This window comes from Lytechinus pictus, chromosome 4 (genome assembly GCF_037042905.1).
Source record: "Lytechinus pictus isolate F3 Inbred chromosome 4, Lp3.0, whole genome shotgun sequence".
NCBI classification, from domain to species: Eukaryota; Metazoa; Echinodermata; class Echinoidea; order Temnopleuroida; family Toxopneustidae; genus Lytechinus; species Lytechinus pictus.
In genome coordinates this window covers 7,721,915-7,737,135 of record NC_087248.1, presented here as the reverse complement: position 1 = coordinate 7,737,135, position 15,221 = coordinate 7,721,915, and the positions used below count along the sequence as shown (strand labels likewise).

The window sequence follows — 15,221 nt, the reverse complement described above, 5'->3', positions numbered from 1 at the left end:
GTTCTCTCATGGTGCGTATGTTAGAGAGAGGAAGAGAGAGATTCAGTTAGAAGAGGAAGAAAGGGCCTAATCCGTTTTGTTAACCCTAACCCCCCCCCCCCCCCCTCGACATTTTCCGCGATCATTCCGCTGTGCGAAATTTTTCGACAGCGCCACTCGCTGACTTGTTTACTTTGAAGTCTCGCGCATCTTTTTAGATCAAATTTATGATGCCCGGGGGACCGTTTCATGAAATTGTCAGCACTGACAATTTGTATTTCTTCGACAGTTACCATAGTTACAGTCAGAGGCCAGTGCCTTTTAGCCAATCAAAACCAAGGATTTCACTGAAATTGTCAGCGCTGACAACTTTCATGAAATACCCCCTGGTAGCGAATGCGGTTGAAAAATTACGCAACATTTATACGTAAGTGCATGTCAGACCAGGGTCAGACCCAAAATTGCGGCTCCAATACGTGATTTTACTACTAATAATACCATTCATAAGGCGCTTACTATTTCTAAGCGCACTGTGTTCTGTTAATGGTTTATATTTGTGATTAAAAGAAAAGAAAGAAGAAAAGATGTGGCAGGGGAAAATGACACAGCTCATGCAACAGAAATAATCAGAAAATTCTGTGCACAAATTCAGTGTAAATTGAGTTTTCTCATCTTATTCATAAAGATATGATTATTTTTACTTCCATCAGCTGAAATAAATTTATTCTAGCTTAGCTTAGGTTCTGCTATAAATTTGGCAAAAAACTAAAAATAAAAAAATTGCAAAAAACAAAGAAATACATAAGAAATTCATAAAACAATAAAATACATAAGAAATTCATTTTCAAACCGAGATTTTTTCCATTTGTAATTGTTAGCGATGGTGTTAAGTACATTATTACCAAAAATTAGCATTCTGGGATATTTTTTAGTGAATCTGATCCAAAAGTATGATTTACGTACAAATTATGAGCATAATTAATTCATATTAAAAAAATCTTATTATTTCGGAAAAAAATAACCACACGGTCTCTTAAATCACATCCAACAGTAATATTATGCCAATTTTCACGACGTTCGCGCGATTGGCGGCCGAGATCTTAAGGGGGTTGATTCAACCCCCCCCCCCCCATGGCGGCGGAAGCCCAAAAATTTAGGGGGGGGGAACCAGCGAAATTTTTTGACAAGCAAAAAAAAATGGTTATCAACCAAATTTTAGGGGGGACCAACCAATTTTTTTGACCAGCAAAAAAAAAAAAAAAAAAAAAAAAAAAGGTTATCAACTAAAATTTTAGGGGGGGGGGTCGTCCCCCACCTCAAATTTAGGGGGGACAGGTCCCCCCGTCCCCCCCCCCCCGCTTCCGCCGCCTATGCGCCCCCCCCCCCCGTCATACAACACCCCAATAGGCCCGACCTGGTTAGGGTTAATGAGTCCGAGAGTTTTGCCATGTTTAAATCTTTGAGAAGTGATCAGTTTGTTTTGATATTCACTTTTCTTTATGTACAGAACGCTCAACACTTCTACCTTTCCTCGTACTACCCTATAACTGCCTGTATTTTATTTTGTTATACTCTGTATTTCATAAAAAGTCTAAGACTTTGCCTTCTCTCTGTTAATCCCATGAAATGCTTTAATCTGAAATATTTTGCCTATGTTTTTATTTGTTTAATTTGTACTTACATCGACGCAAATCTCATTTATTGTACTTTTATGGAAAACAATAAATGTGAATTAAATTAAATTATATAGGTCTCCATTAGGCCTATAACATGAAGTTGATTAAGCTATGTCAGAGTAAAATGAAACACCGCTGCCCATATTGTGTATTAGGCCTACCACGGTTTCGTGAATATCGGCCTATAATATAAACCTTACATAGCAAAACTTATTTGACATCCATTTTTATAACAAAAGTCTTGATTGTTTGATTCTCACTAGTACTGAAATAAACAAAATAATTTTTTTGCTTATACAAAGCTATTTTAATACACAAGTCTCAAACAATAGCAGTTCGTTATTGTACAAAATACATGGTGCGTGGAAATAATTTCCCTTTATCACTCTATTCCCCCGTATCTTCACCGCTTCCCCTCCACCTTCTCTCTCTCTTTCGTTCACTTTCTGACAGTGCTGATCGTTCATGGTTTACCCCCCCCCCTATTTATGTCTGAAAATGTGTGTGTCTCTCTCTCTTTCTTTGTTTCTCTCACTCCCCCACTCCCTGTCTCGCGCTCTTTCCCTCTTTTTTTGTCTCTCCTCTCTGTCACCCCCCCCCCCCCCGCGGTGGGGGGGGGGCTCAGAATTGGAAAGGGTAGGTGTGCGGCCCCAAATATGAAACCACTACCCTTAAGAACTGAAGTTGCAAAAGAATGAGGGGCTTAAAAACTAGGTGGTCCTTTGCAAATGGGGGTGCTTGGGAACTTGAATTTTACATGAATTAAATGGGGGTTTTCACTGACACCTGAAATGAGGGGCTTAATAACGGGGTGTGTTAGTCAACGGAAATGGGTGAAAAAAAAATGCTTGAGAAATGCTGGCATTTAAGGCATGAAGGTGGGGGATCTTGAGGGCCACTCATACCCATACTGCCGTTATGAGATTAGTGCCCTGCAAAAAAAAAGGAGAGGAACATCCCCTCCCGGGATCCCCTCCCCCTTTTTTTATCTCTCTCTCTCTCTCCCGGGGGGAGGGGGGCACTCAGTATATAATGCATAGTGGGTATGTGCCGCGGAGGGGACCCCCATTTTTACACTCAAATTTCCGTTCCAAGGCATAGCATTTTTGTCTTATTGAGAAAAAGAACAAAGAAATCCACTCCAAAGCTTCGCATATTTTCCGTTACGCCGTTCCGGCCGTATTGATCTAAATACAATGAGCCGCAATTTTGGTGAAAAGCGGCCGCAGAGCGCTGTCCGATCATCGCCTCTGCGCTAGCGCACCCGGTGCCCGTGCCGTTGGGCTAGCTCATAGACAAATAAATACGTATGCCCGTTCCATAGGGATGAATACGCACTCACATGCAGGCGACCCGTTCCAAGGACCCCTGCTTTCACAAAAATGTGTAGTTCCGAAGCCCGTTCCGAGGACCCTCCTTTTTACATTAAGCCCGCTCCAAGGCCCCTGTGTTTTGTCTCGCCCGCGGCACATACCTACTACTTTTTTGGTCGAGTGCCCCCCCCCCCCGGGCTCTCTCCCTCTCTCAGTCCTTTACCTTTCCCTTATTGACCATTTCAATGAAAATATTGGTATTTGCCGAAGCATTGCGTTTACCATGCATGGGGGTCAATCATGCGTTGACTATGGGGTGACGAGGAGTAATTGCTTTTGTTCGGCATCGATGGAATCCAAACAGAAGTCAATCATTTTATGGTAGAATGAAAAAAAATAATAAAACACCCCGCATGACTATGGACCCAGCTGACTTTTTTTCTCTTTTTTTCTTCTTTCTATTTTTCCGTGTGTTTTCACAAACTTAAACCTAATATAATATACATGTAAGGCCTACGTACAAGCTTGTGTGCTTGTGTGTTGTGTCCGTTATTTTATACGCCCTTTTTTAGGAAGAGAAATGTTCATTTCTGCCGTCCTTATCTCTAATTTTATTCAATTATATTTCTTACCAAATATGACAATGCAACCTTTTGTATATGTGTGCATATATAATAGGCCAAGGAAATGAATATTGATATTCTTATTTCCTTTTTTCACCAGATGCTATATTTATATCATATATCAAGAAACAGAACAAAAAAATGAGAAAGGAGCTATTCCTCCTTTTTTCACGGAGAAAAAAGAAAATAAACCAAAAAAGCTCCTAAAAGCAGTGGCAAAAGAGTAATTTTTGGACTGGTTGCCAACAAACCCAAGCTAGAAGAAGAAAGAGTGCAGATTTGGGTATTGGTTTACAGTTTGGCACGGTTAATGCATAGATAAAGCCCGATCGAATGGTTACAGGTATATCAAGTACAACATACGTCACAGCGCTTTATCATTACGAAATATTCACAAACACACCCACTCCGATTGCGAAAGAGAGTGGGATTTCCTCAAAAACAATAATACCCAGTTGAAATGATTCCGCCTTTATTTACCAACCTAATTTCTGTGTATTCCAAATAATATTCGCAGACTCGACCACTTTGCTCATACTGAATAGTTAATAGTTTATCGTCTGTAAACTACGATCGAAGGATATACTAAAGGGCTGTAGTCATTGGCGTCATTCGAAATATAGCAGAAACTGATCTTTACAATTGACGCTTTCGTTCATATATATCAATGGTTCTTTATAGTTTGAGTGTGCAGAAGTAGTCTATTCGACTTGCTGAGAAAGGTAAGTATCCATTTATCGTTATTGTGATGTCTATTAGTATTACTAGCGGTGGTAGGCATATATATAAACCTACGATCGTTGTGTTTGCATGGGATAAAGCCTATTATCAGATCGTAAATTCATTTCAGTCATGTTATTTATGGCCGTCACCGGGGGGGGGGGGTGTGGAGGGTGCGAACGCACCCCCTCCCTTTAGAGCACCTTTTTTTCCTTGTAAAATTTCTCGTGACCAAAATGACCTTCGTTTTTTTTTTGTTTTTTTTTTGCTTGTCAAATATTCTAAACCAGCACATCATGTTAAAAAAAATCGTTCCTAGGGCCACCAGCAGCATTGCCTGACGTCGGAATTGGTAATTTTTGTCTCTTCCCCCCCCCCAAAAAAAAAAAGCACCCACCCTTGGAACAATCTGGTGACGGCCATGTTATTTTTAATCTATGTTATCTATGTTACATTAGGGAGACCCCCTATTTCATGGGGAGCGTTCATGTATTAATATATACAGGCCTACAGATTTTTCAGTGATTTTTTTTAAACTAATTGCTTTCAGCCAATCAAATAGGCCTAGGCCTATAGAATTTTGTGGTAGCTTGTAACAATAGTAAGTGAAATTCTCATTATGTTTCATGACGTACCCCTGTGAAGTTGAATGGCTCGTGAGGTGGGATCTGCTGGTTAGCGAATCAGCTGAGGTACACACACTGCAGATGTGGGTCTACATTTGTAGACTAATGAAGTTTAGGCTTTGAACCTTTTTTTTCAATCCTCAGGTTTCAAACGGGTTATGAACAAAACCTTGGTTCTGAAAATGGAGAAGACACTTTGCGATCGGATGGGATTGAATATCTTAAAAGAATTACAAATCCTCGACAGAGGGGTCATGAATGAATGTCGGGGTTTTCAGACTGACAGAGGAAAATACTTTGTCAAGATGAACACAAAGAGTCAGGTATGTTTATTCGTTTGTTTGCTTTATATATAACCATATAGAAATTTGACTTTGGCGATCGTGCTATTCCATACACAATTTTCGACGCAAACCTGTAAGCACGTGATATCATTTTGAGCACACCCCCATTGATGGATATGTCCAAAAATATTGCCAAAAGTTGAAAGATAATAAAACGAATAATACCGGTATGAATGAATGCTGAGCCTTGTGGAGTCCATGAGAAATGGTTAGCGGTGAAGATGTTCTCTCTTTGACGGGTTCCTGTCATTTGAAGTTTTGCTTCAATTTATGGAAAATGCTCTAAGCCTATATGGATGTGTCATTTCATTCATTCAAATCCAAATATTTGAAATAAAGATTACTTTTTTGATCACTGGTACAAAAAAAAATTGAAAAGGAGACTAGCTTTCTTTGAGAACCCAAATCCAGTAATTGTCCAGATAAATTCTTGACACCGTATTTCTGAGAAAAAAATAATCCCCTTGATATAGCATGTCACATACATTCATGATAGAAAACAAAGATCAAAAGAAACGTTAGAGAAGAATTGCAATTCTCTCGATTTACACGCAGACGATGACGATGTTTGACGGCGAAAAAGCTGGCCTAGAGTCCCTGCTAGCCACTGGAACGGTCCAATGTCCCAGACCTATCCAGATCTATGACATTGATGATGGCCCAGGATCTATCTTTATCATGGAACATCTTGAATTGACAGAACTTGATCAGCATGCTGCGGCGTTAGGTGAAGCTGTCGCAAGGTAATTTCAACCAAAGACTAATTGGGTTATATAAGCCTGCACTGTTAAAAAAAACCTACAAGAGAATCATTCTGTAAATTCATAAAACAGGAATTTTTCTGCGATTTAACAGAACAGGTCTGTTTAAAAAGGGGAAAAAGGGTGTTTTATTTAAGGAAATTAGTAAGATTCCATACACCAAATACCAATTTCCTGTAATATTACGCAATCTGGTAAGATTACAGGTGTTCTCGAGACTCTGCTGCAGGAACTTCTTTTATTTTAAGGATGAATTTTCTAACAGTGTGTACAGGGTCAATATGTTGCAAAAATGTAAAATTAAAAGTAATGAAATTAATAATGTGGAAACAGTATTTTAACACAATAAGAAGATCAGGGGAGCTCTTCATCAACATTTTCATCCGACAAGTTGTCAGATTGGACAACTTTTCCTGATTTTGATTGGCTGAGAACCACTGTTACTATGGTGACTGTCGGATAAAACGGGACTTGTCAGAAAAAACGTCTGAGAAGTCCTTTCATGAAACGCTCTCCGGGCCTTTTAATTCAATGGTGCAGTTTAATATCTAAAGTCATGATGGTAATGAAGTGGCCTTTCATGGGAACCATTCGTAAAGCGTCTTATTATTAATATTCAGACGCGGAATCAGGGGGCACATGCATGTCCCCCTATTTTGATCGAATTCTGTACCATTTGATGTCCACTGTTTCCCCTCATCCCGAAAGTGAGGATCAAAGATCCCTTTTTTAGAAGCCAAATTTCCAACTTTCTTCTTTTACTCGTCAGAATTGTGCACCCCCCCCCCCCCCTGAATTCCTGGATTCAACCCTGATGATATCCATCTACAAATATTTTCTCATCCGGCCGGGATATCACAAGCTCACGGCAAAGTTTGTTTTTGTTTTTTTGAAAAATCACTGAATATTTCCATGAATTGCTCCATCAGGTTACATCTCCACAACAGTCGATTGAAGATGAAAGAGGAAAAGCACGATGGCAGGATCGGTGGGGTCCCGGTTTCGAGTCCTACATACATGCAGAATGGAAATGGGGAAGATGTTGATGAGGAAACCCAACGATCTGTCTCGCAATTTGGATTCCACACCACAACCTGCGTGGGATACCTACCTCAAGATAACACATGGTCGGATGATTGGATGGTAAGGAACTTAGGTAGATCCTCCGAAGAATGGCATTTGTTTTCTATCCCTCTTTTGGCTTGTTCATTATACCAGTGGCAGCAACAAGGGGGGCACCCCCCGCGCCAGACGTTCGCTTGCACGTTTAGACCTTATGGAGAGTCAAATCTCTATGGAACAGCAGATATACCTCTGATCACAGGGTATTCCGATAGGAGAAGGTGGGGGCAAGAAAGGTGACGTCATTTTTCATTATTTTAGTAATTGATGTATTGAGGAAAATAACCCCTAACTCAATTTTCTGTTCCCTTGGTTTTTTTTCTTTCTTCCCCTTACCCTTTTTTCTTCTTATTTTCCCCCCTTTTTTGTACTACTTGACATTTTATTGGGAGACGGTCGCCCCTCCCCCTCTTTCATGTCTGTGGCTGTCCCTGTAGGGACAAATGAAATATCGAATTTTCAACGCTTCGTGTTTTTATTCCTTGGCTTGTTTTGATTTCTGTAACACCAATAACTTATGTCGTCCCCAAGATGCCTTGAATATGGGTGCATGCCCACGCCTTTCTAAATTAATTACACAAAAATAAGAACCATTCGCGCTATTTTAGAGTTTTGAGGGTATGAATCAAACATTAATCATGCTAAAAATTCCCAATGCAATACCACGTCATTTGATCAGTGATGTTCAACCGGACAAGGATTAAATTTGTCAATGCAATCACAATATTCATCAATCTTCATTCCTCAGACTTTTTTTGTCCGCCAAAGATTGAAACCTCGGATGGATTACATTGAGAGGGAATTTGGAGACCGCACACTGATCGAGATGTGGCCGCATCTTGTGAGGCATATACCGCGGTTATTCCGCGGTACCGACCGCGTTATGCCAGCCTTGCTGCACGGTGACCTACACGGGGGAAATGTTGGCGAAACAACGACGGGTCCAGGTGAGTTTAGTGCCTTTCACTTGCATACAGGTGGAGTCGGGGGACTTGGAAGCTTTGTCCCCCCCCCCCCGGAAAAGAGAGAGAGAGAAATAGTTCCACGATTAATAAAAAGGCAGATAATCATAAGGAGGAAAGGAATAGGGTAACATAATATTGTTCTGAATGTTTGATCAAAATATAAAAGGGTCGAAATCTATTGTTGGCATTAAGCCCCTAAATATGCATATGTTTGATGACAGGAGGACCTTACACTTTACAAACATATTCCATTTATGAAATATTATTATGATTAAGATGATGATACAATAATTCACCGAATCGCTTCTTTTTCTGAGACACATACCTAATATCTAATTTGTCAAATTTTGGACGATATGCAATTAAAACAGGCCTACACAGTAAAAAAAAAATAGCACGTACGTTGTTTAAACAGGTTGTTTAGACTGTTTTGTAATTGTTTAAACTTTTTAAACAACTTGTTTAAAAAGTTTGAACAGTTGTTTAAAAATTATAAACATTTGTTTAAAAAGTTTAAACAGTAGTTGTTAGAGTGACGGGCTTAAACGACGTGCATAACATTTTAAACAGCGTTTTTACAGTGTAAATCCATCAATTTCCAGTGATATTCGATCCTGCTTGTATCTATGGACATCACGAGTTTGAACTAGCAGCGACCCGAGACTTTGTCGACTTCAAACAAGATTTCTACCCAGCCTATCACCGACTGATTCCAAAAGCAGAGGGTTTCGACGAGAGGGAAAAATTATACATCATCAGTTTCTATCTCAATTATTGGTAAGGCCTGTTACATTCAATAATTCAGCATCAATGTTGATAATTAGTGTTGTATTATTGAATAAAAGGTACAAAAGCGATGACGACGCTTATATCTGTTATTTATTTATGTATCTATTTATTTTATTATCTATTTATTCATCTTTATTTATTCATTCATTTATTTATTCATTTTTATTTATTTATCTGTTATTTTTATGGGGGCATTTCAGCAATTAGTATAGGGCCTACCTATATATAGTGGTAGATCATGATGAAAAACATCAAAATAAAAAAATGGACGAGGATCGGGTTTATGCCCCAGTCCCCACTCCCCCCCGCCCCAACCCGACAAATAGCCATATGTATACTTACTTGTAGCTGTCATTGTGGTTCCAAAGAAATCATGAACCGGGCCAATTTTCAATAATTTCAAAAGTGCTGATTAGTAACTTATCAGACCATGATTCGGTTCAATATCGAATTAGGTTTTTGATGTATTTTATGTGCTTCCAAAATCATAAAGACTCACAATTTTGGTGACTGTCATCTGTGGTAAATAGTATGCAAATATTTATTTTGATCGACTCTTGAGCGCCAGGTTGCCTTATTAGTACTATAATGACAAACAGTTTCGAGTCCTTTATGAAACGGGCCAATGGTCATATAATAACAAGTTTGTATGACGTCACACCATTATACTCTAAGACGCCCCCTCATTTGATTTTCGTGATTTCATTATCAAAAAGCTCCAGTGTTTCAATGCCTGAAAAATCCTCTGTAGGTTATTATTGTTCTGCTTTAACATGTTTAAAATGGCTAGATTCCACTATACAAGGTAATTAATTCCTTGACTTTGAAAATAAATGTAGTAGGCATATAGGCCCACGTACCAGTGGCGGGGAGAAAAGGGATCAGAGAGAAGGGAGAAATATGTTATTTTCTGAATATTAATATTTGCAAATCTATCACAAAATTTGATTTTTTATTTTGAAAATGTCGAATTTTTTGCTCGCTGGCAATTTTTTTAAAAATGTTGCCCGATACCCCATATCCGGGGGGCGTTTCACGAAAGGACTTGTCGGACGTTTTATCCGACAAGTCCCATTTTATCCGACAGTTACCATAGTAACAGTACCTCTCAGCCAATCAACATCGGAGAAAGATGTCAGATCTGACAACTTGTCGGATGAAAATGTTGATGAAACACTCCCCTGATCCCCTCAAAACTTGTTGGCTCGTTACGCCACTGCTATATACGCACCGTCATTTCAACTGAAATTATTCCATGGTTATCATGTTTGGTAATTTTTATTCCCTCGATCTTTCAAATAATGATTAGGCATTTTATCACTTCAAAAACTAACAACCTTAACCGTCGGAATTTTATCGGGGAATTCCACCTACGGGGAATTCCACCTACGAGGAATTCCACATACGGGGAATCGATCCCCGCCTTTGCCCTATAGAATAGAACCAATGAACTCTACATATAATCTGATAATCATAGTGTGTTACGCATATGGTGTAGAATTCTGAATTGAGATAGAGTCCTGGGGATAATGTTTCCGACTCATATCTATAGGTGAAGTCGTCATTGGTGTAAGTCCTAGCAAACATTGTTTGGTGGGTCAAATGTTTTCTGACAAGCAATAACAAAAAAGGATCATCAACATTTATGTCATGTCGCACCGTCTCTACCCCTGCTCCCCCACCCGGTACGCTCGTGGAAGGAGACCTCACATTGCCCAGACTATATGTTTTCTGTTAATTGCCAAGATTATACTAGTAGAGCATAATCAAAACCCTCAGGCTTACCGTACAGGATAGCTCTCTTTTTAGGGTGGTCACTTTTGTAAAAAAAAAATCATAATAAAAATAGCTTGGAGGTAAAATGGATCCACGTTTGCCTCCTAGAATTTGAAAAGCCCCAGTTATTATTTTAGATCGAACTCAAATACAGCACAGTCGACACTTTGCTATTGTTTTCATTTACTTTTCCAACTTTTTCCGGGTGGGGGGGGGGGGTGGCAAGTTGGTATATATACTCCTAGTTTGCTACTGCTCTTACAACCCGTCGCTTTTAGAGAATTATATTTTCTTCTGTAAAAAAAATTATACAAATGATAACAACGATAGCCTGGTATAATATTGTTTGTTTATTCTGTTTTGACAAATTTATGTCGAAAAGTGACAATGGAGACTGAGAAGATGGTGTTTATGAAAATCTGAATGATGCATCTTCATATTTGTACGCGGCCTGAATTTTAAACATAATGCATTCTTCAAACTTAAAAACAGGGCCTTAGATGATAACGATTCATGTGATTTGGAATAATTTTCACTATTTTGCTTGTTCAATATTTTAACCCTATTATGTTTATTAATACCTATAAACGCATTTTTCTTCCATTTTCACACCAAATGCTCGTTTTTCCACATGAGTTCTTAAAAAAATGTGTCGACTAATTTCGTCGTAATATTTCTTATAATATTTCAATATAAATTCACACAAAAACAAGATTATCATAATTAATCTTAATGTATTCATGGTTTATAAAAGAACATAGCCTTTTTTAAAGTTTTTATTTTAGAGTGGAGTCCCTGTGTAGACTTTGGATATTATGTTTGACTACATAACACAATTATCATGTCTATTTACCAATCTCCCCTTTTGATATCTTTACTGCAGGTGTCATTTTGGACCCAGATACAAGGATAAAGTGCAGGAGCTATTTACCCAACTAACAAAGTAGTCACGATCATTATCGCGAATATGCTCTGAATCCAAAAGTTTGAATAACCATTTCGAACGGTCCGAGGCACTAATGAAAATCATTGAGACTAAAATTTGAGGGGGTAATTATGCAATATGATAGTTGAAAAGGCGATCAAAATGAACTGACAACACAAATTACATATTCCAAACTGTTTATTATTCTGTATTATAGTTTGCATATAATCAAGTATTCATAGTGATATAACTTATTCATAGAGAGTAGATGAATTATACCAAAAATAATATTCACCAGTTTGATAAAATATATTTTGTGTGAAAATAACTATTGGAAAGCCATTCTGCCATAGAAAATAAACACCAGTACAACAAAGGTCTTACGGGTAGACCGAATTTCAATATAAAATCCTTATTTCTGTACTGAATTCAATCATATCTCATGTGTTAACCATCTTAAAAAAGATAAGCTCACTCATCGAATCTTGTGTAATTAGTGGCAATTTGAATGTTTTGGTTTCAGAGGGTGAAAAAATATAGGATAATAGTTATTTTTCTGACTTGGGGCTAAAACCTCCTTATAGGTTATTTTTATTGATGTTGAATGTCCGGATGGTTCCCAGCTCTTTGCTTTCCAATTAAGGTGATAGTGTTTAGAGAACAGTTTGTTCCAGTAGCCCAAACACCTTATTTGGGTGTTTTAAAAATATACAGGCCTACAAACGGCATTGCCTCAGCACCTTGTGATGTTAATCTTACCACCTGCTTGAAGAAATGTTCATGATGTGTGACTGGTGCTATGTTCGGTATAGTTTCGCTCCAACACCTCACTGTAAGAACTGGGGTGTTAAAAGAAACAGCAGTTGGTGTCTCGAGAGGACCACACCCTGAGATGTGAAAATTACACCCTATAAATTGAATACAGCACCAAAGGGTGAAAGTGGAAATCGGAGGTGTTGTAATGATACCAAACATGCCAAAGGGATTTTTAACTAGCACTGCATTTAACATCGGAGTAAAATGACCATGCAGTGAGGTCCTCTATGTACACCGGTTTACACCAAGGTTTATGTTGTGTAACACAAGCCTTGAACACTGAAGTTCAAACCATTATTGCTCATCTCGTTACCTGATTCTTAAAACAGTATAATGAAAATCCATATTCTGATAGAATTTTATGATGAAGTTTAAATGCATGAGCAGATTTTGATAAATGAATGTTATACTAGCGTTAAATTAGCCATAATGTATACATATTCATATCTTAATAAGATTATAGGCTGAAAGATTATTGTAATTCAGCGTGTTATAATTCTAAATACATTAAGTATAATGTTCATGTATGACTGCGTTTTACTTATTTCTTTAAATATCAATATTGAATATTTTTACAGCGATGCTTGAACATGTTCAATTTCCAACCACACAGATTATTAGCACAAATATTATATGGTAGGGATGTGCAATAATATTTATCATAAGAAAGTTAGATATTTATCACGTGAAAGTTAGATATTTATTATGAGCCTGCTTTTATCATATTATTTGGAAGAGATGAAAGTGGAAGTGTATTACTGAAGGTGTAAAATAACTTAAACCCCAACCCCCTGCCGCGCCTCCATCGCTCTTTTATACTTTTATCATACCCTTATAATGTGGAACCGGGGGGGGGGTACGTACAAACACACACGTTTTCCAGTAATGTGTATAAAAACTTGGAATTGACTATTGAATTGGCGATTTTATGCATGTTAATCCCTTTAAAAACCGTTTAAAAATCGTTCCGCGACCCCTGCTATAATGCCAACGCATTTGCCACTTTTCCGTCGAATACCTTGTAGGCCTTTTTATATATATACAACAAAAAAAAAGAAGTTCTGTACTTCAATCACAGCATCTTAGATGGCGGGGGAGGGGCAACACATTTTGCACAAGTTTCTAATGTGTTTTTTAAGCATTTTTTTTTATTACAGGGGCGCCCCCTCTCCCTAGATCGACCACTGCCTATCAATAGCAAGTTATTTTGAAATGTGATCCGATAATATTATTTCCATGATACACGATTGATAAAAAAAACATAAGCCTAAGATTGAATTTCATATTTTTTCTATCTCTTTGCCTCTTCCTTGAGGATTTATTATTTCAAAATATATACATATTTACATAGGATTTTTTTTTCAAGAGTCAAATGATATTAGATTCAAGTTTAGCTTTCATGATGAATTTTATCATTCTTCAATGTGTATTCCAGGCTGAGAGTAATATCATTTTCACAGAGTCAAATCAGATAAACAAAACACTGAAATATTATCGAAATTCAACAAGAAATAACAAAGATGTGACATATTTTATTTTTTTGTATATAGTATTCTATATGATGACAATAGTAATTATCAATATCCAAAATGATGTGTTCTCGGAAAGACCCATTAACATGACTTAGAAATTTATATGAATGTTAAGTAAATCATATATTGCAATTTTTTATTGTATCTTTTCACTATACATACAAGCAATGTTCACCAGCTTTCTCTTATTTCATTGCTGTTATTGTATTTCACTTTGTCTTGAAATCGTTTTATTATAAAATAAAAAAATATGTAAAGATCAATCAATAAACAGATTAAAGAAAAAACTAAATAGGATGACAAATCATTTGAAATGCTGTTCAGAATCTTTAAGATAAAATTTGTCATGTTTTGTTCCGCAGTGTGTATAATTAAGCATGTTTTTTTTTCAATTGCTATGTATATTCATTTGAAGTATGACATCATTAAAGGCTGTATCACCCCCCCCCCCTCCCATATCAAACCATCACAGCTCCATCCCTGCTCACGCGGGCAATTAATCAAACATTTCGTAGGCAAAGGAAATCATTGTGCCTACAAAAACTATAATTTCCATCACTAAATTTCTATTGATATGAATAAAAGCAATTAAGGCACATGCAAGGATGGCGCTACAATGGTACAATGTGTCGAAATCTAGAGAGCAAGTGCCCCTATGACGTCCCAGTTTTCAATATTGAGCAACGTAATATGAAATGAATTATTTGCAAAAGTAACTTCGGATGATCTATCTATGAGAATAAATGTTGACCATGGCAATAATGATGGTGATATCAAGGCCCTTTATGATAATGACTATACGATGGTGATGATGATGATGATGGTGGTGGTGCATGGTGGTGATAATGACGACGCATGGTGATGATAATGATGATGAAAATGATATAAGGATAATGATGATGGTAATATTTATGATGATGAACAATGAAGATGATGGTAATGATATATGATCTCGGACAGACCATGCACCTAATAAAACAATAATTGCTATTAAATTAAATAGGCCCCCCGCCATAATGCCCCAGAAGCGGATCTAGAGGGGGGGTTGGGGGGGTTGCAACCCCCCCCAAAAAAAAAAATCCGGGGACCATTTTTTTAAATCTTATCTTTTTTTTTTAACTTGTAATGCAAGAAAACGCCATTTTCACACACAGATTTTCAAAATTTTTCCCTACTGTGGGAGGGGGACACCCCCCTCCCACACCCTCCCCCCTCGCTCGCTCCGCTCGCTTGGACTCGGTCGCTACGCTCCCT

The 15,221-nt window shown here is 37.8% G+C and overlaps 1 protein-coding gene across 1 annotated transcript; it reads left to right on the top strand.

Moving 5' to 3' along the window:
• The first annotated feature begins 3,930 nt into the window (after nt 1-3,930).
• Nucleotides 3,931-14,724, top strand: LOC129258492 (ketosamine-3-kinase-like). The gene is made up of 7 exons (XM_054896752.2): nt 3,931-4,313; nt 5,082-5,260; nt 5,837-6,024; nt 6,972-7,185; nt 7,913-8,111; nt 8,732-8,906; nt 11,578-14,724. The coding sequence occupies exons 2-7, from the start codon at nt 5,096-5,098 to the stop codon at nt 11,639-11,641; spliced, it is 1,005 nt and encodes a 334-aa protein (XP_054752727.2). The 5' UTR covers nt 3,931-4,313; nt 5,082-5,095; the 3' UTR covers nt 11,642-14,724.
• The last annotated feature ends 497 nt before the right edge of the window (nt 14,725-15,221 follow it).

Coding starts and splice junctions, on each gene's coding strand:
- LOC129258492 (XM_054896752.2), top strand. CDS start 5,096: ATGAACAAAACCTTGGTTCTGAAAATGGAGAAGACACTTTGCGATCGG. Junction 5,261..5,836: donor AGATGAACACAAAGAGTCAG/GTATGTTTATTC, acceptor ATTTACACGCAG/ACGATGACGATGTTTGACGG. Junction 7,186..7,912: donor CATGGTCGGATGATTGGATG/GTAAGGAACTTA, acceptor TTCATTCCTCAG/ACTTTTTTTGTCCGCCAAAG.